At 42.3% G+C, this 24359-nt stretch overlaps 1 protein-coding gene across 1 annotated transcript in view; it reads right to left on the bottom strand.

Moving 5' to 3' along the window:
• The window catches only part of LOC141349278 (Fc receptor-like protein 5), a 185980-nt gene extending 168491 nt beyond the window's left edge, over window positions 1-17489 (bottom strand). Inside the window, exons 1-3 of the mRNA XM_073856675.1 lie at window positions 17485-17489; window positions 15529-15797; window positions 14866-15138 (exon numbers count right to left, since the gene is read on the bottom strand). Of these exons, the coding sequence (XP_073712776.1) occupies window positions 14866-15138; window positions 15529-15797; window positions 17485-17489 (547 nt within the window). The remainder of the gene's footprint in view (window positions 1-14865; window positions 15139-15528; window positions 15798-17484) is intronic.
• Between the last annotated feature and the right edge of the window lie 6870 nt (window positions 17490-24359).

The following is a 24359-nucleotide window of genomic DNA, read 5'->3' as shown; positions in this document are numbered from 1 at the left end:
CTTCATTTAATGGTCATATTGTTTAACACCCATAGACAGCTGTAAAGATAACAGTGATCCAAGTACAGCTAAAATAGTGAAAGACTCATTGAAATTAGAAATAAAGTCAAAAGCAATTGTATTTGGTGTGCAACAGTGTAAATAAAAAGGTGATAATGTGTATTAGGCTTAATTTTGAATTGTGCAGAATGGACATGTATATGATTTGTATCAAACATAATTTTATCAGAACTGTATTTTAATAAAATCTTGCTTATTTGTCAACGTAGAGGATGAAACCGGTGCAATGCACAGCTATACATGATGAGGAAGGGAAACTACTTATGAAATTGGTGTTAAATCGGGCGTTTATTCTGAGAAAACACATGCTGAGTATCATGTGATGAGAAGTTTGCTTTAATAAAGTGATCATTAGAGTTCGCCAAAGACTACAATCATTGGTGAAACAGTCATGCATTTAATGGTTAACTTGAAATTGACATTGTCCATGTGCATTATTGTTGCATTGCACCTAATACACATAACATTAATTCAAAGTAAATTTTTTAAAAGTAATGCATTTCTCCATCGAGTGGTTAGACTACATTAAACAAGGTTAGAACTAGGTGTAGTACATTATTTAACTGGGATAAACTTGGTCACAGTATATCCCTTATGTTTAAAATGGCCCGTATTGATGCATAGTCATGACCCTTACCGTAAACATCAAGATCAGATTCCAGTGAGTCAACATGAACTGTTGTGTATAAGAAGCTAACACTTCTCAGATCAAGACAGTGTGATAATAATCCTTTATTCTTCAGGTTATGTTATTATGTGATATAAATATTACCCGTCAAACAATTAAACATCAAGTCAGCATTCATTCAACAGTATTACATCATTAGTCTGAATAAAGCAGGCGAGAGACAAGCAGAAAATCAACACAACGAAATTAAATTCTTCAGGAAGGAGAACTGAATCCCGTCACACATTTCAACACACTGAAGTTTACTGAAACAGAAGCAGCGTTCAGAAATAAACTTGCTGTTGCATCTGTGCCCTTGTAGGGAAGCCTTGAAAAGTTATATATTAAACTTTATAAATTATATATTAAGTGGGGAACTGACATCATCTTTGATGTGATAAGCAGTCAGCCCTATTTCAGTGCACTGATAAAATAAAGGCACAATGCCTATTGCTATATAGAAAATCTTAGATTTACGAGCATTAAATATTATGAAGTATTAGTACATTTATTGATTCAATCTTTTCTCTAAAAAAAGATGCCACTATAAACTCACATATTGTAATTTTCATTTAAATCAAAGTATTAAAAATACTGTACAAGCTTTACATATGATTAATAATTCAATCTAAAAAGTCATTTAAAGTTTTTACGGACAGCCTATAATACATTTAAAATATTAAAAAATTATTTTTATTCTCGAATACTGATTGTTGCTTGTAGTTGCTGTTTTTATGTTTGATAGTTTTAAATTATAATGTTAGGTTTATTATTTTGGTTTATCTCACCTTTCGCCCTTTCTTTAGTTCTGAGTACACAGTGTCATCACTTTTTTGAAATAAATATAAGGTATAGCGAAACTTCATTAGAAACAAAACCTGACATTCCTAGTTTTTTTTTTCTATTATCTACAGAGTGTCTATAACTGTAGGTTGCTATCTGTGAGTGTTAACCAAGAGGACCACCAAGTGAAGCAAACTACTTGCTTTATATGTATTTTTGGTTAGGTATGTATCAGGGTCAGAAACCACATTTGTCCCCTGGAATGAATTTTTTGGGGCTATTTATTATTTTTAAACTTTTTCTAACCATATAAATAAAAAACTACTTTATTTTACGGTGTCTTTGTTACACATGTTACATGTAATTATTACAGTAATAACAGTTAATGATGCATAATTACATGCAACTAACCCTAAACCAAACCCTATTCCTAACCCCAACCCTACAGTAAGTACATGTTGTTGATGATTATTACTTGGTACTTAATATATAATTACAATGTAACAGTGACGCCTTAAAATAAAGTGTAACCAAAAATAGTTTAATAGAAATGGGTGACAATAATTTGTATTCATTCTCATCACAAATGAATTAACAAAGAAAACCCTTCTATAACATTTTATAAGTGGATTTATTGTTTGTGGTCATTAAATGACAAGTATAAATATTGACACAAAATCAACCATTTAATGTATGAACGACGACTAGATGTTGAGCTGTTATTAGTATTATATGTATGTATTTACATTCATAAATAAATACATAGTAATTATATTTACATTCATTATCAATTCTAAAAAAATACCATGCAATTAAATCTGTGACATCATTTTTATGACACCTTGCCTTCATAAGACACTTGTCACTACTTCTGATTTTCTATTTGTTGTTCATCTGAGGATTCAGACTAAATCAGAATGTTGACCACTGCAGCTCTTATTCTCATCGTCACCCAGTGAAAATGCAGGAGGTTGTGTTTTAAAAACATAAAAATAGGGTCCATATGGTAAAAGGAATTGCATGTTCATGTATACCTACAGTAAAGTAAATTAATGTTAAAATTTAACAAAAATATACATAGTATTCATCATGCACATAGTTTAACACACATACAGTAGTCCTTCACTTGGATTCAAAAAACCTGATGTGACCCTTGAATCAAAAGGTTTGCCCACCCGTGCTTCACATCTTTATTCATTTGTCTTTGTGTTGCTTTCTGTATTAACATCTGAGGAATTTATCCTGATGCTTTTGTTAAATCAGGTAAAGTACAATCTGTAACTATTCTTGGTTAAAAAGAAACAATTATTGAGATTACCCTGGTATATTCTTTTTATTACATATTAACTTCAGCTCACTTATTATTTACCAATCTACATTACTTTTATTAATGTTTAATAAAATGTTGAATGCTGTACTGTCTTCACAAGTACAGATAAGGGAATGCCTTAATACCAAAGTTTTCATTGGACAATATTGTGAATTTTGCACCAATAATATGCTGTTATACTTCAGATAACTCAATGTACAAACCAGAAATTAAGCTTTGTATTTGCACAGGCCTACTAAAGGGTTAATGGTGCCACATGGTGATCAACAGTAAAAATGACAAATTTTACCTTTTTGCAAAAGGATAAACCACCAACATTTATCAGTCTATATATGGGGAACTCAGATGGAAAAGCCGCTAAATGTTATCTTCTTCAAAAATGAGATACATTTTAGCTGAATGCTCTCAAATGATATGCAAATGCACAAACCCCAAAGTAAACGATGAGGTGAGTTATCATCTCCAACGTAATTCTCTTTTCTTGGACTTAAATAAACACACGAGTTGTAGGCAACAGTTTACTTTCAGTTAAGGCATGTGATTGGCCAAGGACAAAAAAGAAGGAAGGAACTTAACATCCCTTCACGTGGGCAGAAACAAAATGCACACCATAACATACGCAGAAAATACATTATGACCATTATTTCAATTATTTAATTCTGACGGAAAATTTAGATTTCAAATTTAAAATGTAAACATTTGACTAACAGAAACCATGTTTAATTAAATGGGTTGATAAATGTGGAAAGCTGTAACAAGTAGCATTTCCTTACTATTTTACATCTGCAATAATTTTATTTTCCCATAATCTGACTATCACTCGCAAGGTTATACAATTTTAAGTTGGCCTTGGAAAAAAGGTGGACCTGAAGGCCTACATCTAATTTGAAATGAATTAATTTTACAATATAGTACTGGTTAAATGAATTGCATTATGGTTTTTGAGTCATGGGTTGAATAATTTTCAGATAAGCAAAAAAGTGATGTGGGAAAATAAAATAAGAACAAATCAAGAAATTACAAGCATATAAAATAGAAAAGAACAAAGTTACAAATAAAGAAAGATGATCTAACAGTATTGATTAGGTAGAGAAACGGTATTAAATTAACATAACACTGTTTTCATTCTATAAATTAAATATAATTAATCTTTTTAAAGCTATAAAAGTGATTTTCCTTTTGTCTTGTAGTTTGATTAACATAATGACTCAAACATAAGCATTTCTTATAAGATGAACTGTCCCTTTAACACCGTGAGAATACTTGCAGAGACTGTGATCAGAGGCGTCATGCCCATTCAAACTGAGGGGGCAACTGCCCCCTTGGTTTTTTTGAGCCAATGGATTTTGCATCCAACCTCAAAATCAAATAAGCGTCCATTAATCTGTTATTTGACTTTTAATCTGTTTAATATGCACAATATTATACATTCTGTGCTGCATCCTTGTCACTTTTCGGAGATTTTCGCCGTTTTTATAGTGTTTTGATCATGTTACATTACTTTTATTCTGGCGGCAGCTGGAGCTGCAGTCAGCGCAGTCGCAGACGTCATCAGCATCTGGGCGCGCTCACGAGCTCTCTGCTGTTGCTGGCTTGCTAGTGCATTTGGCTATCTGAGGAATTAAAACGGGTTAGAAACGCTCACAACATTACCAAACCCCAGTACGGTAATGTGCCGTTAACCTGTGTAGAAAATGTATGGTTTTAAATGTGACCGTCTCTCAACGTTATATTAGTAGAGATTCATCTTCTTGGCACAATGCCAAAGTTCGCCACAGTTCACGCGGGCGCGGAATCTCACATGCTCACATGAGGTAAAATTTAATGCAAAAATCCGTTCCTCTAATAATTTTATCTAAACATATTTTTTTAAATCATTATTGAACATTAAAATCAATCACGTGGCTATAGCTTATGTCATTTTCCTTGTTTATATACTTTATGGATTTAAAATTACATATGATAATGTAGTTGTTGTGCAAAATGCATTAATGACACAATTAAACGAGCCATTAAGACTTAAATAAAACATGCCGTTTCAGATGTAAATATGATGCAAATGTGTCATTATTCTGATTGAATAGTATTTGATATGAAAGTTAGTCATCACTCCTATTTTGGAGTTTTTTGCATGAAAGCAGGGGTTTTCAGATTGTTAGAAATGTAAGTGCCATGGAAAAGACTGAAAGCTCTATAATATTTCGTTTGATTTCTGTGTATGCACAAATTTCTGTGAGCTGTTGACACTGTGCCCCCTTAAAAAAATTGGTGCATGACGCCCCTGACTGTGATAATACAATATAGTTTTTGCGCATATCTCCTGTCAAGCCCAAAGAAATTATGTGTTTGCGTGATTTTTGAAACGCGCGTGGGCTTTGGAGTTTATGCACGTATGCTCACTGAAAACAGTTCAATTTAGCATCTTTGTCGCTAAAATAGTCTAAAATCGCTTAAATGTTACTGTAAACTTTCTTATTAACAGTATTAGTAACAGTATGTCAGTATGTTCTTATTACAGCATTTCATGCAATATTTTGCAGTTTAACCATATTTACATTTAAGTACTTACAGCCGTAGACGAATGTGACTTACAAGCGCGGAGTACGTCCATAATCCGTTCAAATCCATTCCAACAAAAAATCTTTTAGGTCACTTTGCAATGTCAGTCTGTGTATATATGTTGTTTTAATTGATTGATGCCTTAGTTTTCAACAATGATAGTTTTACAGCGCTTTGTGTTGACTTTACATCCCGAAGGTGTCAGGGTTACAGAGGGAGACTGAGACAGGATCCAATTGCAGAAAAATAATAATTTAATAAGGCAGTCAATGTCCACAAGGCTGAGCTTGGGTGAATAATGAAGAGAATAAATCAAAGAGAGAGAAAGATCCGCTGTGCGTAGACAGGGTGAGATTATCCGCTGTGCGTAGACAGGGTGAGATTATCCGCTGTGCGTAGACAGGGTGAGAGTTTCAATGAGCGAAGGCCAGCTGAGAAATCCACTGCTTGTAGACAGGGTGACAGATCCACAGAGCGATGTCAGGGTGAGTAATCCACTGCGCGATGACAGGGTGAATAATTTAACTTCCACGGAGAATTTAACCGAGCTTGCCGGACCGCGGCTTCAGACCCTGCGTAGGTACGCTGGACAGCGCCTCGGGCAGCACAACAGCCGAAGCTGCAGCGGAGAGTGAGATGTCAACCACTCAGAGAAAGCAGTGCGGTGGGTAACCTGGCAGATGGCGACAGCAGAGAACTCAGGTAAAATACGGAAAATAACTAAAGAAATCAACAGGAGCTATGATTAATAACTAGACTTGGAAGAGAAAATAAAATAACAAAATGAACAGATAACTAGAGTTATACGATACTGGGTACTAGACCGACTAGACAAGACAGGACAGGAGATATGGCAAGGCACATACAATGACGAACTCGCAGAGAACAAAGGGCTAAGGGCACTAATATAACAATCAAACGAGGGGTAAATAATTAACAGGTGTGGTGACGCAGGTGTAGGAAATCACGCTGATGAAGAACCCAAATGACAAACGCGCATGAGCAGAGCTGTAAAACAAACACAGACAATGAAAACACAGAAACAAAGCAACCAATCAAACTGACGTCCTAACAGAATCCCCCCTCCCAAAACCGCCACCGGGCGGTCCCAGAAGGGGCTCACCTTGTCGCCGACGGAGATCGTTGATCAACTCAGGGTCCAAAATGTCCCGGGCCGGTACCCAACACCTCTCCTCCGGACCGTAGCCCTCCCAATCCACGAGATACTGAAAACCTCTGCCCCGCCGACGTGAATCTAATAACCGCTTAACTGAATAAGCAGGAGAACCGTCCACTAGATGAGGGGTGGGAGCAGAGGGGACAGGATTAATACGGGAAAAAAAACAGGTTTGATCTTGGAAACATGAAAAACCGGGTGAATCCGACCGAATGCTAAAGGCAATCTGAGCTTGACCGCAACCGGACTAATGACCTTAACTATACTGTATGGACCAAGGAAGCGAGGAGCCAGTTTACGTGAAGGCTCTCGGAGAGGCAGATCCTTGGAAGAGAGCCATACCTTCTGCCCACAAATATAGCGAGGGGCGGGTCGCCGGTGCCGGTCGGCCGCGACTTGGGTTCGTCTGGAAGTCTGAATTAAAGCGTTTCTGGCCCTATTCCAGATGCGTTTGCAGCGTTGGACGAAGGCCAGAGCAGACGGAACCGCCGCATCGGATTCCTGTGTGGGAAACAAAGGAGGCTGAAAACCCATCGAGGCTTCGAAAGGGGACATGTTAGTGGATGATACAGGCAGGGAATTATGTGCATATTCTACCCACGGAAGCTGTTGGCACCAAGAGTTCGGACATTGAGACGTCAGACAGCGGAGCGTACGACCAAGATCCTGATTAGCCCGTTCACATTGCCCATTGGTCTGAGGGTGATAACCTGAAGACAGGCTGGCAGTGGCACCGATCTGCTTACAGAATTCTTGCCAAAATCGAGAGATAAATTGGGGACCCCTGTCGGATACCACGTCTGTAGGTAAACCATGGAGACGGAAGACGTGTTCCACTAATATCTGAGACATCGCTTTGGCAGAGGGAAGCTTAGGTAGGGGAATAAAATGAACCGCTTTGGAGAAACGATCCACCACCGTGAGGATGACGGTGTTACCCTTAGAAGCTGGTAAGCCGGTGACAAAATCAATGGCTATGTGTGACCAAGGACGAGTGGGTCTGGGGAGAGATTTAAGCAGACCAATGGGAGGCTGATGAGACGCCTTATTACGAGCGCGTACATGACAGGCTAAAACGAACTGTCTGACGTCGGAGCCCATAGCGGGCCACCAAAAACGTTGACGGACGGTAGCCAACGTTCTCCGAACTCCCGGATGGCCGAAAAACTTGGACTCGTGACCCCACCGGATGACCTCAGAGCGAAGCGTTGCCGGAACCCAAAGCCGACCCGCCGGGCACCCCTCTGGCACTTCACTCTCTCGTCCGGCCTCCCTCACTCGCTGCTGGATGCCCCAACAGAGGGCACCCACCACCCGCCCCTCAGGGAGGATGGTTTCGTCCCTCTCGACGTCAGGACTACCAAACAAGCGAGAGAGGGCATCAGGCTTTGTATTCTTTGAACCTGGCCGGTACGAGAGAGTAAAGTTAAAACGGTCAAAGAAGAGTGCCCAACGAGCCTGCCGCGATGTCACCCTCTTGGCTGAACGGACATATTCCAAATTTTTGTGGTCCGTCCAAACCAAGAAGGGCTCCGAGGTCCCCTCTAACCAGTGACGCCACTCACCCAAAGCCAATCGAACCGCCAGCAGCTCCCGGTTACCAATGTCGTAGTTTCGTTCAGCAGGGCTCAACCGGTGAGAAAAGAAAGCGCAAGGATGCACCTTTCCGTCTTTCGCAGACCGCTGAGAAAGCACGGCGCCTACCCCGACATCAGAAGCATCTACCTCCACAATAAACTGAGCCTCCGGATCTGGAATAGAAAGAACAGGAGCAGAGATAAACCGGAACTTTAAATTATCAAAGGCCTCCTGAGCGTCATTATTCCAACGGAAACATTCTTTAGTGGAAGTGAGAGCAGTGAGAGGTTTAGCAATCTGACCAAAGTTCCTAATGAATCGCCGATAAAAATTGGCAAAACCCAGAAACCGTTGCAACTCCTTACGAGTGTCGGGGACTGGCCACTCGGCTACCGCCTTAATCTTAGAAGGGTCTGGACGGATCTCGCCCGCGGCAATAACAAAACCAAGGAACGAAACCGAATCCCTATGAAACTCGCACTTCTCCGCCTTAACAAAGAGCTGATTTTCAAGAAGACGCCTGAGAACTCTGCGAACGTGCTGAGTGTGTACCTGCATAGACGGAGAAAAGATGAGAATATCATCAATGTACACAAACACGAATTTATTGATCATGTCTCTCAGCACGTCATTGACCAGAGTCTGGAAGACAGACGGAGCGTTACAAAGACCGAACGGTAAAACGGAATATTCAAAGTGTCCGGAAGGTGTATTAAAAGCTGTCTTCCACTCATCTCCCTCCCTAATGCGCACCAGATGGTAAGCATTGCGCAGATCTAATTTGGTGAAGACGCGCGCTCCCTGCAATAATTCAAAGGCCGACGACATTAAAGGCAGGGGATACCTATTTTTAATGGTAATGTCATTGAGACCTCTGTAATCAATGCATGGACGTAGGGAGCCGTCCTTCTTTTTAACAAAAAAGAAACCTGCCCCCGCAGGGGAAGTGGAGGGACGGATGAGACCGGCACGAAGGGAATCATTAATATAACGGTCCATCGCCTCTCTCTCGGGACCGGACAAAGAAAAAAGTCTACCTTTAGGCGGAGAAGTGCCTGGGAGGAGATCGATAGCGCAATCATACGGCCGGTGGGGAGGAAGGGAGGTGGCCTGGGCTTTATTGAACACCTGATGAAGATCTCCATACTCCGCCGGGACCCCGGTCAGATCGGCTGCAGAAACCTGAGAGACAGAGGAAACAGAACCAGAAGAAGCAGCACCAAGACACGACACATGACATGACGATGACCAAGATAAAATAACACTATTACGCCAATCCACGTGAGGATTGTGCTGTGCCAACCAGGCATGACCCAAAATGATGGGCGAAAGAGAGGAGCCTAGAAGGTACAGCACAATCTCCTCACGGTGGTTGCCGGAAACAAAAAGACTAACCGGGGGTGTACAGTGAGTGACCTGCGCTGTCTGCTGTCCTTTGAGAGTCCAAACCACGAGAGGAATCTTGAGGGGAACAGCGGGAATGCCCAACGAGCGAGCCAGCTCCTCGTCCAAGAAATTACCCTCGGCACCGGAGTCGAGAAGAGCCGAGGTGGGATGATCCATGCCCCCCAAGGACAGAATAACAGGCAGATGAGAGCTAGACACACGGGAGATTTCTTCAGTAGCCACGCCCACCAGGACTCCCGGTCTCACCGGCGGGCTGGATCTTTTAACGGACACCCTTTAGCGAAATGCCCCGACTTGCCACAGTAAAGGCAGAGAGAATTTAGTAGACGTCGCTCTCTCTCCTTCTGAGAGAGACGCATGCGACCGAGCTGCATAGGTTCAGCCTCAGTGAGCGAAGACAACGAGGTGGGCGTGGTAGAACTGGCCGACTCATGCTGAAGAACACGGTGACGCAGCGTGCGGCGGTGTTGGCGAAGAAGCATCCGAGCCTCAACCTTGAGCGCGAGCTCGATGATATCATCGAGAGAACTAGGCAGATCGTGGGAAGCGATTTCATCCTGGATTTCATCATTGAGACCGTCCACAAACTGAGCACGTAGAGCTGAGTCATTCCAACCGCACGCTGTGGCCAGAGTCTTGAATTTTATGGAGTAATCCGTGACTGAGTGTCTGTCCTGAACCAGACGCACTAAACGGGCGGCTGCAGCGTCACCCTGAACCGACCGGTCAAACAACTTTTCCATCTCACGCCGAAAGGCATCGAAAGACTGACAGCAGGGTGCGCGGGCATCCCAGACCGCAGTGCCCCACTCACGCGCTCGCCCGGTGAGCAGGGTAATACAGAAAGCTACTCGGGTCTGTTCTGTAGCATATCGTCGAGGCTGAAGTGCAAACACTAAAGAACACTGGGAAAGGAATGCCCGGCAGGAGTTGGGATCGCCGTCATACGGCGGAGGGCTGGTGGCATGGGGTTCCGCCTCCAAAGGCTGGCGGGGTTGACTGACCTCTCGACGGACCTGGTCGAGCTGAGCGCTAAGCTCAGTGAAACGAGACGAAAGATCCTCGACTTCACGGGACGCAGAGGTAATCTGTGCCGTGTGCTGACCCAGCCAGGCTCCCTGCTGGGCGATGGCAGTACGCACTGACTCGACATCTGCTGGATCCATTTAGTTGGCGAGTTCGTCTGTCAGGGTTACAGAGGGAGACTGAGACAGGATCCAATTGCAGAAAAATAATAATTTAATAAGGCAGTCAATGTCCACAAGGCTGAGCTTGGGTGAATAATGAAGAGAATAAATCAAAGAGAGAGAAAGATCCGCTGTGCGTAGACAGGGTGAGATTATCCGCTGTGCGTAGACAGGGTGAGATTATCCGCTGTGCGTAGACAGGGTGAGAGTTTCAATGAGCGAAGGCCAGCTGAGAAATCCACTGCTTGTAGACAGGGTGACAGATCCACAGAGCGATGTCAGGGTGAGTAATCCACTGCGCGATGACAGGGTGAATAATTTAACTTCCACGGAGAATTTAACCGAGCTTGCCGGACCGCGGCTTCAGACCCTGCGTAGGTACGCTGGACAGCGCCTCGGGCAGCACAACAGCCGAAGCTGCAGCGGAGAGTGAGATGTCAACCACTCAGAGAAAGCAGTGCGGTGGGTAACCTGGCAGATGGCGACAGCAGAGAACTCAGGTAAAATACGGAAAATAACTAAAGAAATCAACAGGAGCTATGATTAATAACTAGACTTGGAAGAGAAAATAAAATAACAAAATGAACAGATAACTAGAGTTATACGATACTGGGTACTAGACCGACTAGACAAGACAGGACAGGAGATATGGCAAGGCACATACAATGACGAACTCGCAGAGAACAAAGGGCTAAGGGCACTAATATAACAATCAAACGAGGGGTAAATAATTAACAGGTGTGGTGACGCAGGTGTAGGAAATCACGCTGATGAAGAACCCAAATGACAAACGCGCATGAGCAGAGCTGTAAAACAAACACAGACAATGAAAACACAGAAACAAAGCAACCAATCAAACTGACATCCTAACAGAAGGCAGTCGCTCTACGCATCTTCAACAAGCTTGTATGACGAAGAACACAGAAATGCGGAAGACATCAAAGTAGCGCGAGAGCCGTTCGAAAGCAGACTTCCTTATGACATCTTGATTTGCTCTCGTGATACTTTGATGTCACCTGCGGCTGCCTGTCGGTTTTTGCAGCGCAGCATGAACTCAAATAAATCTAATGTCTGGTATACATGTTGGATGACGGGGAAGGGCGCGTCTACAAACAACGCGCATACCCCCCTCCCACCGAAAATGTTTTCTCGTCGAATCTACACTATTCACGTGGGTCACCTTTTTTGGCTTCAAAACGGCGAATTTCGCCGAAAGGTGAGGGATTTTCATGCCTGATGTGTATGACGTAGAACACAGAAAACGTCTGGGATCCATGTTGGATGACGGCGAAGCTCGCGCACAAAGACAGCGCGCGCATACAGACAACGCATGCATACTGAGACAGCACTTGGAACAACACGGGCATACAACACGCGTGTGATTACCTCCCCATCTAAAAAAAAAAAAAAACTCATCGGATTTACGCGATTCAGACGGGTCATCCCACCATGGTCAGAAAATACGGAAATCCTTATTTATACGGAAAAATCACATCCCTGAGTTAACTCCTGTCAGCATTCCATTATGAGTTAATCTTACAAACATGATAAGGAGCATTACATTTCTGGCTTACGTCAGAGGTTTTCAGGCCAATCACAACGCACAGATTAGCTGGCCAATCAGGGACACAGTGTTCAATTCGATGAGTTTTGTACAAAATCTGTGTTTTTTAACCATAACCCACGCAAACACATTTTATTAAACCAAATACACAAAATAATGTTGTTTTTAGCAATAAAATTGTTGCACTTTAATGCACACTATGCAAAAAGTTGCATGTAAAGGGTTAAAAGAGAAATAGATGTTAATAGAAAAAATATAAAGAGCTCAGTTTCTTTATAAATGAGCATTTTTAAACAGACTCTTGATGTCTTCTGCCAACAAAACAGTATTTCTGAATAGCCTGAGGCTGGGATTAAGTGGATTTGAAATGAAAGTATTTGATGAACGTATACATGCCGAGAGCATTGGGTTAATATCATAGTCCCATTTTTAAAAGAGCATCTGAGCTCAATATTGATAATATTAAGCATAAGTTACTGTATTGCTGCCTTCTCTCCTCTAGCCTTTTTTAAATTTAAGCATAAGTCACATCAACAGATCCAGAAATAACATCTGAAAAAAAATGCAGAAGACAAAAATGAATACTGAATAAAGATACTAAGTGATGTGTATACGTGTGTTTTCATTTTGTTTTTTATATTTTAGTTTATCTCACCTTGACCTCCTCATTTCTATACTACACAATGTTCCCACCTTCACTGTTATTTCCTAAAAATGATAAGAATTGGAAAACTTCATTATAAACAACTGAACATTACATATGAACTGTTTATAGATCTATTCAATAAAGAAACAAAAAGCCACGTCTGTGATTCAGCATGTTATTGAAGCATTAAATTACTTTAAGCAACCTGTTGATCATGAGGTTTTGTTTTACCTTTCTTTTGTTTCTTTCTTTTTCTTTATTTCTTTCTGGGGTTTCAGTTCAATATTAGCATAGATGTGATCAGCTGCTTCACTTACATTGTCTACAATGAAGAATAAAAAAATAATGAATAGTTTTCTCCTCTCAGTCTTTAGTTTTACTCTTCTTGTTGTTTCTATCTTTGCTCTTGAGTTTGTTTTTCTTGAAGTTGACCTGTGAATACATGACATCACTGAGGCCGACCTGAGTCACTGAAAAAGGAAAACTATTCGCACCTTAAAAATTATTTTAATTTTTTTGAGATGAACAACATTAAATGACATCAATACGTTACCTGCACTTGTGTCTTTATTGTTTGCTGTATTTAGAGAGTCATAAAGATGAGAATCTCCTGTAATGAATAAAAAATAAATACAATTTTGAAAGACAATGTGTCAAAGCTTTTTGTCTTGTGAAGCCTTGATAGAAATTTTGTTTAAGCATATAAATGCATGTGGGTTTTCCCATGCCAAACACTCCAATACCATGCTGTTCGGGGTGGTTGCTAGGGTGTTGCTATGAGTGTTTCTAGCTTGTTGTTATGCAGTTACAAGGGTGGTGGAAATATTGTGGAAATGGGTTGGTAGGCTAGTGCTTTTTGTCCCTCTCTGCTATTATAGTTTATCAATATGGCGGAACGACATGGAAGCCTCCTTGGACTTTCCCGTTCAATGCAAGCAAAGAGAAGAAATTCTAAGCTTACAAAGATCTTGTTATGTTCACTCAATGCTGTACGGATAGGCTATAGATAATAATGAGCTCAGCAAGTTTGCTGGAAACTTGTTGTGAATTCTTGTCAAAACAGATGTTTTTGAACTATTCTGTGTATATGTGTATATATTGGTACGCGCAATTGTGCGTTTGTGCGTTTCGGATCTGTCAGTCAGCGAGAGTCCTGTCAATCTTAATAACTTTTAAACATAAATCAGGTCACAAACTTTATATCTCTTAATAACTTTTTAAACATCAAGCAAGTCCTGCATTTTATTTTCAAATTCTTACATGTTTTTAAACCGAAACCAAAATGTCAGACATAAATATAACCGTAAACCAAAGCAACAATGGTAAGAAAATAGGACAAAACAGTTGAGTAACCAATACGTGACTGTGACATATAAAGAGAAATGCGTGACATGTTCACGCAAAAAGGCTGTGTCAGTGTCACGCAAAAGACAAATTTACGTGACTGTAGGTACGTAATTTCGTGATACTGGGTTGACTGATCATACTGTATTAATGTACTGTAAACTGACCAAACTGCAGTGGAGTGTAACCATCTCCAGTCTGTTTCTGATCTGATGTCTGACTGATGTTCTTCTGTTGACTGACAGCTGAGGGAGACTGACAGAATTTTTTGTTTTTGTAGCACCACAGCAGGACCAAGAAAAAGATCAAAAACATGACGCTCAGTCCAAGACACAGACCAACAATAAGACCAAGAGATGAAGATCCTGCGGCTGAAAAAGCAGAGATACATCCGTATATAACCTTATATTACTCATGAGGCAAATATTATTTATAACAGAGGAGAGTAAATGATGACAAAAATATTTTTGACATTAGAAATTTCTTACAACCCATAACAGACTGTCAGATTAGAGTCTATAATGACCAATCAATGGCATCTGAAAATTCATGTTATCTCTCACCTGTAACATTTATCCACAGTCCATCACTGTAGTTTGTGTAATAGCCCGATTTTCCTCTTCCAGCTCTACACCAGTACTGACCTCCATCTGAAACTTTAACACTGTTGATTGTGTAAGAGTTTGTTTCTGTTGTCATCTTCACAGTGTTTTGTGTGTTGTTGTACCAGTAAAACCTCCATCCAGTAGACCAATGATTAATGTCACACTTCAGAGTCACTGTGTTACCTGTCAGTACAGATCCTTCAGTATCTGATATGAGTTTAGGTTTTGATCCTGTAGGAGAATAAAACACAGAGTATCTGTTTACAGTGTTACGCTCAGAGTTAAACACTTCAGTTGTGTCTTTATATTAAGTCACTGTACTGATCCTCTATCTCACACTTCAGTCTCTCCAGTGAACACTGATGTTTCTTTTTGCATTGGAAAAGTTAAAGGTAGCTTTTGGTATATTCAACGTTCAATACAGTTGCCTTATAAAATATTTATATTTTATTTCATAATATTAAGATTTTGTTGTAAATGTTGTATAGGTCAGGTCCCTCTTGTAGAAGTAATTTTAATCCTGAGTATATAACCTGGTAAACTACAGGTTGAAAAAACTACAGGTTTGTTATGATGAGTTAAATATGACTGTATATTGTGAATAATAACAAACAGACTCACCTGATACTCTCAGTGTAACTGCATTACTGATGTGTGAGTATCTTGATCCTCTGGTCTCTTTTCCTTTACAGGTGTATTTACCTGCGTCAGACTCAGTAACAGATCTGATTGTGTAATACTGATGTTCATTCTGCTGAATGTCTGAATCATCTTTATACCAGCTGTACTGCCAGCTGCTGACTCCTCCTCCATTGATGACACATCTGAGATAGATACTTTCTCCTCTGAATAGATGATTATCAGGCCAAACAGACACTTCAGGTGTTGGTCTTTCTGTACAATGACAAACAATTCACAGTGAAAATAATGTCAAATAAACACTTGATTGCAAACGGTGTTGGGTGTAACTAGTTACTAAGTAATTAGTTATTGTAATTTAATTAACTAGGTAAGGGATTACTCTAATTTTCCAGTAATTTAATAACAGTTCATTCTGAAGTAATTCATGGACTGTAGAACAATTATTATGCAATAGTGGATTTAACATCAAAATGTTATGTCTAATGTTTAAAGGCATGTTTTTATGAATCCTTCTGTCAGGATCTTGCCTTGTTTTAGTTTCTAGTTCACTGTGACAGGGTTCTGATGGTATGTTTTGTTTGAAGGCACGTGACCTTGTTTACTGGGCCATGTGCTTTCCCTGTCTCGTCTATGACCCCGCCCCCCGTCTCCTCATTAATTATCCTTGTAATTGTTTGATCCTTATCACCTGTTCCCCTCTTGATTTGCTTCCTTATTTATTGCCCTTGTGTTTAATGTCCTGTGTTCATTTGTTTTGTATTTGCCTACATGTAGTCAGGCTAAATCTAGTCTAGTGTTCAAGTCTATTGTTAAGTTAAAGGCGGAGTCCATGATGTTTGAAAGCCAATGTTGATATTTGAAATCACCTAAACAAACACGCCCCTACCCCAATAGAATCTGGACCTTCTGTTGATAGACCCGCCCCACACATACGCAACACGGCATTTGATTTGATTTGATTGGCTATAAGTGTGTTTTGGTAGTCGGCCCGTCTAATTTTCCAAAGCGTTTTTCAAACATCGTGGACTCCGCCTTTAAGTCAAGTCAAGTCAAGTCAAGTCAAGTCAAGTCTAGTTTAGTTTAGTGTTAAGTCTGTCCAGTTTCTCAGTATCTTGTAGTGGTGGGCAGAGCGAGGCTTCGTGAAACACTGAATCAGTTGAATCAATTGTGCCGTATGTTTTGAGGCTTCGAAACATCAATCCGAAACCGCCTCCACAGTGACACCTAGCGGTCGTTTGCATGTCTTTACATGAAGCAGCCTTGACAAGATTTTAGACGAGCGCTGACAAATTGTATCCCACATGTTGTTCGAGTGACACACAAGTGATAGGATGGGAGAGTGGATAGTGCTCTCGACTCTCATGCGTAGACCTTAGGATCGAACCCGGGAAATGCATGTGCTACATCATAATAAAATGCTTTTTGTTGTTTTAACATCTGTTTGACAACTACATGAGCTTTTAGGCTCACAATTGTCGATAACTATAGGCTATTCGGGTCTATTTAATAAAAAAATGGAATAGAGATATACCAAATAAATAATAAGAGATTCATAAAATATATCAAGCCATAATATGCCACATTGTTTACATATAAAAATCTTTATTCAAATATATAAATTGTTCTGTGTTGATAAACTCAACCAGATTCTTTTTTACATATCATTTCTCCAGCCTTTGAAAACATTCTCACACAAGGGACACTTTTGCTGGCATGCATTTTTTTGTACGTGTTAAATGATGTTTTATTAACAAGGTTCGGGAGGAGCATGTTCAGATAATTAAACACAGGTGAAAGCACTCTCTGATAATCAAACACAGGTGAAAGCATTCTCAGATAATCAAACACAGGTGAAAGCATTCTCAGATAATCAAACACAGGTGGAAGCACTCAGCAATCAACCTAAGAGGGTACAAATAGACTCAGCAGTCTTACCTCATTATGTTGTCAGTTCGCAGCATAGTTGTTGTCAGTTTGCAGCATTATGTCTCAATCAAGCTACTCTTCCAACGAAGACACGGACACCTCCAGGGATGCATCTCCGCACCCCACCGAGCCCACGGTCATCCCTCCTACACCGGATGTCGCACTCGAGCCCCCGGCTTCTCCCCGCGGCCGCACACCGGCCCGATCAGCCCGGCGCTCACCAAAACGCCGAAACCATTCTTCACCGCCCCCGGCTAGACACCCACATCCTTCTCCAGCTTCCTCCTACCGCTCGGCCGTCCCGACGATCCCTCCTATTGGGAAGTGGACCGTAGCCGGACTGAGGCAAGCACTGAGTAACTCAGACCTTCAAGCTCCGAGGAAGATGAATAAAGCAGAGCTGTACTCTCTGTATGTCTCCCTGCAGTCGACTCCCAAGTCGACTCACAAGCAGAGCAAAGCCCGCAGGGCTCAAAAATCGCCTGCCCAGTCACCATCGATGTCTTCACGCTCAGGACGCAGCTCACTCCAGCTGTCAAGTCGCCGCAGCAACAGGCCCTCAGCTAGCCTGGGCAAAACTCCAGATTTCACCATGGCAGGTCCATTATCACCGGCCGACGAGGCTCAGCCCTCCACCTCTGCCTCCGCTACAGCAGCGCTGCATGCAGACGGGCCCAGAAGCCTCCCCACAGCCGCACAGTTCTATTCTCACGCTGTTAATAACCCTTTTCCTTTTCAGTGGCCTCCAGCTCCAGCGGCAAACACTAGCACGAAGCTATCGCCGCTACCATCACAGATACGACAACAAGAGCAACATTTCTACCCAACAGGTTACAACCTCGCCCATTTCCAAGGGCCTGCAGCTGCCGCAACCCAAACGAGTGTGGCTCCGCCTCCGCTCGCAGCCCAAGCACACAGCGAGTTCAATCATCCCTCATATCCTCATACTAACTTTCCTTTTCACCTTCCAACAGGTCTTCCAATTACAAGGGCACCGCTGTCATTTGCAGCCCCGGATAATATCCTTCCCAGTTCTACAATACAAAATAAATCACCATATTCTCTTTTTACAGCTACTCCGATGCCCGTTCCATCCAACGCAGTCGCTATGGAACCCCCACCAGTTTCCCAATCCATCAGAGCGCAGATCCTCTCAGGGGCGGATGTAGATTTATCTTCTCTGTTATCTCTCCTCCCCGCAGCTGAACCAGAACGCCAAGTGGATTGCGGCGATTTCTCAGTTACCCTTAAAAACACAAACACACACTCATCTCGCGTCCTTTCATTTTCTGAATTTTCAATTGCTTTTTCACGTTTCACCGAAATTATCTGTGCACCCTTTCCCCATAGGCGGCGCGAACTGAACGATTACCAAGCAATCATTGCCGAACTCGCGCTGTCCTATGGGGGCGGGCATTTCTACACATACCACAAACTTTTTTCAGCCAAAAGTGCAGTGCGAGTCGCACAGTGGAATCAATGCACATACTGGGGTGCTCTCGACTCAGATCTCCACAACAGAGTGTTTCTAGGCTGCAAAAATATCACCTGCGCAGTTTGCAGGTCAGTGGCGCACCCAACCGCATCATGCCCTCAGGTCAACCCCTCCTCTCTCCCCTTCGAGGGGAAAAGTCAAAGTAAATCCACCAGCTATGTGCCGCGATCCGCAACCACCAGAGCTACACAGGACTTTGCTTTCGATGAAAGCACGCAGCCTTGTAATCATTTCAATGCAGGCAAATGCCAAAGATTGCACTGCCGGTATCTGCACATTTGTAGTTTTTGTGGCGGCGCTCATGCTCGCATTGTATGTCCAGTTTTCAAGTCCATCAATAAAAAATCTAAACAATATTGGGAGACTCCTGTGAATATTTCACGTATGCATTTCAAACTGTCTCATCACCCGGATGCCGAATTCACTGATTACCTGCTTTCAGGTCTAAAAAACGGCTTTAAACCCGGCTTAGAATGTCCGCTGTCCCAAAACATCATATGTAATAATCTCCAATCCGCCCTTATAGAACCCGAAGTCGTAGACAAACTAATCCAAGACGAAGTTGAGTCAGGCTTCATGATCGGTCCGTTCGACAATCCTCCATTTAAATTGTTTCGGATCAGCCCCATTGGGGTGGCTACAAGAAAATTTTCAGGGAAAAAACGTCTAATAATCGACCTGTCAGACCCGCATAATTCCCCGTTCCCAAGCATAAATAGCTTGATCCCTCTCAGCGAATTTTCGCTCAAATACCACGATATAGATCAGGCTATAGACATGATTAAAATCTCAGGTCGAGGTGCTTGGCTTGCAAAACTTGACGTTACATCTGCTTTTAAAGTAATGCCTATCCATCCAGGTTCATGGCACCTATTTGGAGTTCGCTGGCTCGAGAAATATTATTTCGCAGTTCGCCTAACATTCGGATGCAAAAGCAGCCCAAAAATATTTGACATGCTATCAGAAGCCGTTTGCTGGATCTTGTCAAACAACTACGCCATTCCTTATCTCATTCACCTGCTAGATGATTTTTTAATAATCTCGCCTCCCAATGCCATCCCGGCTGCGCACCTCACCACGGTACAACACGTTTTCTCTGAGCTAGGAATTCCTATCGCTCGGGAAAAAACCATGGGCCCTGTAACATCTATCGAGTTTCTTGGAATTAATTTGGATTCAGTCAAATTCCAAGCATCCCTCCCTAAAGAAAAAATCGACCGAATAATCCTCGTCTCTTCTACTTTCCTCAAAAAGCCTAACTTTTCCAAACGAGAACTCCTGTCCCTGCTCGGACATCTAAACTTCGCAATGCGGATCATCCCTCAAGGTCGCCCCTTCATCTCGCACCTCCTCTTACTCGCGTCCTCTGTCCACTCGCTAGAAGACCGCATTTCCATAGCTCAAGCATGTCGCGACGAACTCAGGTTATGGTTAACATTTCTAAAACAGTGGAACGGCCTATCTTTTTTCTACAATAACCTCGTTTCATCACCCACCGACATCCAATTGTTCACAGACGCCGCCCCCTCAATAGGGTTCGGGGGATTCTACCAAGGTCGTTGGTTCGCGGCTCCGTGGCCACCACAGCTCCAGGACATATCTCAATCCTCCGCTCTATTCGAGCTCTACCCTCTCGTAGTAGCAGCCCCCCTGTGGGGGAAAGAATGGGCCGCTAGTAGCGTGTTAGTACATTGCGACAACGACGCAACAGTGCACTGCATTAACAAAGCCCGTTCCCATTCACCCGCGCTGATGCCACTCTTAAGGCGTCTTATCTGGATTTCAGCTTGCGATCAATTCATTATCATTGCTAAACACATCCCTGGGTCAAAAAACCAAATCGCTGACTCTCTGTCTCGTTTTCTGTTTCAGAAATTTAGGACGCTGGCTCCAGAGGCGGATCAATTCCCAACCCCGGTTCCTCGCTATTCAGAATTAATATTCCCATAACCCACCTGTTAAAACCCCGGCTTAACGCATCACTCGACATAATTTGGTTATCCTCCAAACAGTATCTCCCAGGACCCTTTAATCCTACGTTACCATCTTTCCATGTATCTCATAAATTGCCTTTCCCCGATTTTTCTTTTCTTGAAACCACCTCTTTTATCTCCTACCTTTACATCATTAAACTCCTCTTTCCTGTCTCCTCTTTCCGTCCAGCGAGCATTGGTCTCACAGCGGACGGAGTGAGCTCTTCCCCAGTAGAGCACTTACGTTTTCTCTTTCATCCAGCGATGCAGTGTGAGAAAATCTCCTGGGCAAGCACTCATTTTTCCTTTCTGTTTTCCGTCCAGCGAGCACTAGTCTCACAGCGGACGGAGCGAGAACTTTTCCGGTAGAGCACTTACATTTTCTCTTTTATCCAGCGATGCAGTGTGAGAAAATCTCCCGGACAAGCACTCGTTTTCCTTTTCTGTTTCCTTTCCGTCCAGCGAGCATTTGGTCTCACAGCGGACGGAGTGAGCTCTTCCCCAGTAGAGCACTTAAGTTTTCTCTTTCATCCAGCGATGCAGTGTGAGAAAATCTCCTGGGCAAGCACTCATTTTTCCTTTGTTTCCTTTCCGTCCAGCGAGCACTAGTCTCACAGCGGATGGAGCGAGAACTTTTCCGGTAGAGCACTTACATTTTCTCTTTCATCCAGCGATGCAGTGTGAGAAAATCTCCCGGACAAGCACTCGTTTTCCTTTTCTGTTTCCTTTCCGTCCAGCGAGCATTAGTCTCACAGCGGACGGAGTGAGCTCTTCCCCAGTAGAGCACTTAAGTTTTCTCTTTCATCCAGCGATGCAGTGTGAGAAAATCTCCTGGGCAAGCACTCATTTTTCCTCTGTTTCCTTTCCGTCTAGCGAGCACTGGTCTCACAGCGGACGGAGCGAGAACTTTTCCGGTAGAGCACTTACATTTTCTCTTTCATCCAGCGATGCAGTGTGAGAAAATCTCCCGGACAAGCACTCGTTTTCCTTTTCTGTTTCCTTTCCGTCCAGCGAGCATTGGTCTCACAGCGGACGGAGTCAGCTCTTCCCCGTAGAGCACTTCAGTTTTCTCCTCCATCCAGCGATGCAGTGTGAGAAAATCTCCCAGGCAAGCACTTACTTTGCAGTTTGCTCTTTCTGTCCAGCAAGCACTGGCCCCATAGCAGAAAGAGTGAGAACTTTTCCGGTAGAGCACTTACATTTTCTCTTTCATCCAGCGATGCAGTGTGAGAAAATCTCCCGGGCAAGCACTTACTTTGCAGTGTGCTCTTTCTGTCCAGCAAGCACTGGTCCCATAGCAGAAAGAGTGAGAACTTTTCCTCCCTACAATCGCTCCCCGTTCACAGACCAACAGGGGCCGTCAGCACAGACGGAGAGCCACTATTACGGGCCTCCCCGGTCAAGCACCCAGGCACCTTCTCGAGATGCCAGCCCGCCAAGCTCGGCACTCATTTGGGGGGTCTTTAGTCTGGCGGCTGTCCTCTGTTCTTGCACTTTGGGGGGAGTACTCTGGGTTCGGGCCGAACTCCGAGCTCGGAGCCCTCCCTCCGGACAGCACGCCAAATACGCATTAAACTTTACCCTCCAAATTATATGTAAGTGTGAACTCGTGAAATGATGTTTTATTAACAAGGTTCGGGAGGAGAATGTTCAGATAATTAAACACAGGTGAAAGCACTCTCTGATAATCAAACACAGGTGAAAGCATTCTCAGATAATCAAACACAGGTGAAAGCATTCTCAGATAATCAAACACAGGTGGAAGCACTCAGCAATCAACCTAAGAGGGTACAAATAGACTCAGCAGTCTTACCTCACTATGTTGTCAGTTCGCAGCATCCCCCCACCACCCCTTCTCCACACATTTTAGTCCTAAAACACACTTACATGGGGGGGAGTACTCTGGGTTCGGGCCGAACTCCGAGCTCGGAGCCCTCCCTCCGGACAGCACGCCAAATACGCATTAAACTTTACCCTCCAAATTATATGTAAGTGTGAACTCGTGAAATACATATGATGAAAAATTACTTCTTTTCAGTAAATTATAGTATTTGATCTTGCCAAAAACGCATCTATGATGTATTGTCAGATTTGTTTCCTACCCTGTCAGTTTAAGATTCGACGCAGATTCGACAGGTACGCCACCTTTCGAAATACTTGTGAAATGCACCGCTTGGTGTTTCGAATCACTTCATCACGTGACATGGGTGTTTCGAATCACATTTCGAAGCAGTGTTTCAAAACATTTACGCTTCGGGATCTCGACACAGTGTCGAAACGTCAGTTTCGCGGGAGCCATCCCTAGTATCTTGTTTAATGTGGTTTGCCCCCTCATGGGTTGTTTTCTTGTTTTGTCTTGTGAAAAAAAGTGTTTGTAATCCCAGAATCGTCTGCGCTTGGGTTTAGTGATGCAAAGTCTGATTCATTTCCGCGAACCGGCTTTTTTCGGACAGTTCGGCTCATTGAACCGGTTCAAAAATCAAAAAGACGATTCACCAGTTCCTGACGTCATCAAGAAATTACATCAATACGTATTTATTTTCTTACTACTTGTATCAATGAAATAAAGTTGTTTGTGTCAACACAATAAAACATTAAAAAAAAGCTGTTTTTGTGAAGGCATAGCTGATTTATTCCCTTTCACTCACAAGTTAGTAATGTTTGTGGTCACAGTTTCAATCGTGGATCGTAAATGGCAGATACAACTGACCAGTTTTGACTAGGCTGCAACTTGGATAAGTTTCCTAAAAGACACTGATGCACAATTGTGGATGTGTTCTACATATCCTAAGTACAAAGAATAAATAAACTTGTCTTTTAAACTCATTGGTTTTCCATAAAGAACTAAAATATGATTTCCATAAATCATACTAAAACTAAAGCTTTTTAAAAAAACAAGCATATCAAGAAACGAATAAAACAAGAAACGTTGCACATCATGCTTTGTTGAAATCCTCTGTGATACACACGCAGTGTCAGCAACTCATTCGTCAGAATCGTTGGCAATCCTCGCCTCGGCAATCATCAACAAACTTTGTTTGGTTGTATTTGAGTAAAACGTGCTATTTCGACTGTGCGTCCTGCGTTATCAATCCAAAACTTATGCCCAAAACTAAAGTAGATTCAGGTCGATTTGTGATCTGACTCGATCGGTTACTTTATGAGAACCGGCTCAAAAGAACGATTCATTCAAGAACCTTCACTCTTAAAACAAATGTGTTAAAAACAACACAACATGTGTTATTTTTTACACATGTTCTGAGTGTGCGCAGGGACAACACATGTTGTGTTAAATTTAACTCAGAATATGTGTTATAAAATGCAACACAAAAAATGTGTTGCTACAGTAAACACATTAATGTGTAACTTTCTATTAATTTAACACAACTGTGTGTTACCCAGTAATTGTTTAGTTT

This window comes from Misgurnus anguillicaudatus, chromosome 19, assembly GCF_027580225.2.
Source record: "Misgurnus anguillicaudatus chromosome 19, ASM2758022v2, whole genome shotgun sequence".
NCBI classification, from domain to species: domain Eukaryota; kingdom Metazoa; phylum Chordata; class Actinopteri; order Cypriniformes; family Cobitidae; genus Misgurnus; species Misgurnus anguillicaudatus.
The sequence above is the reverse complement of the archived record's forward strand: the minus strand, read 5'-3'. Positions and strand labels throughout refer to the sequence as shown.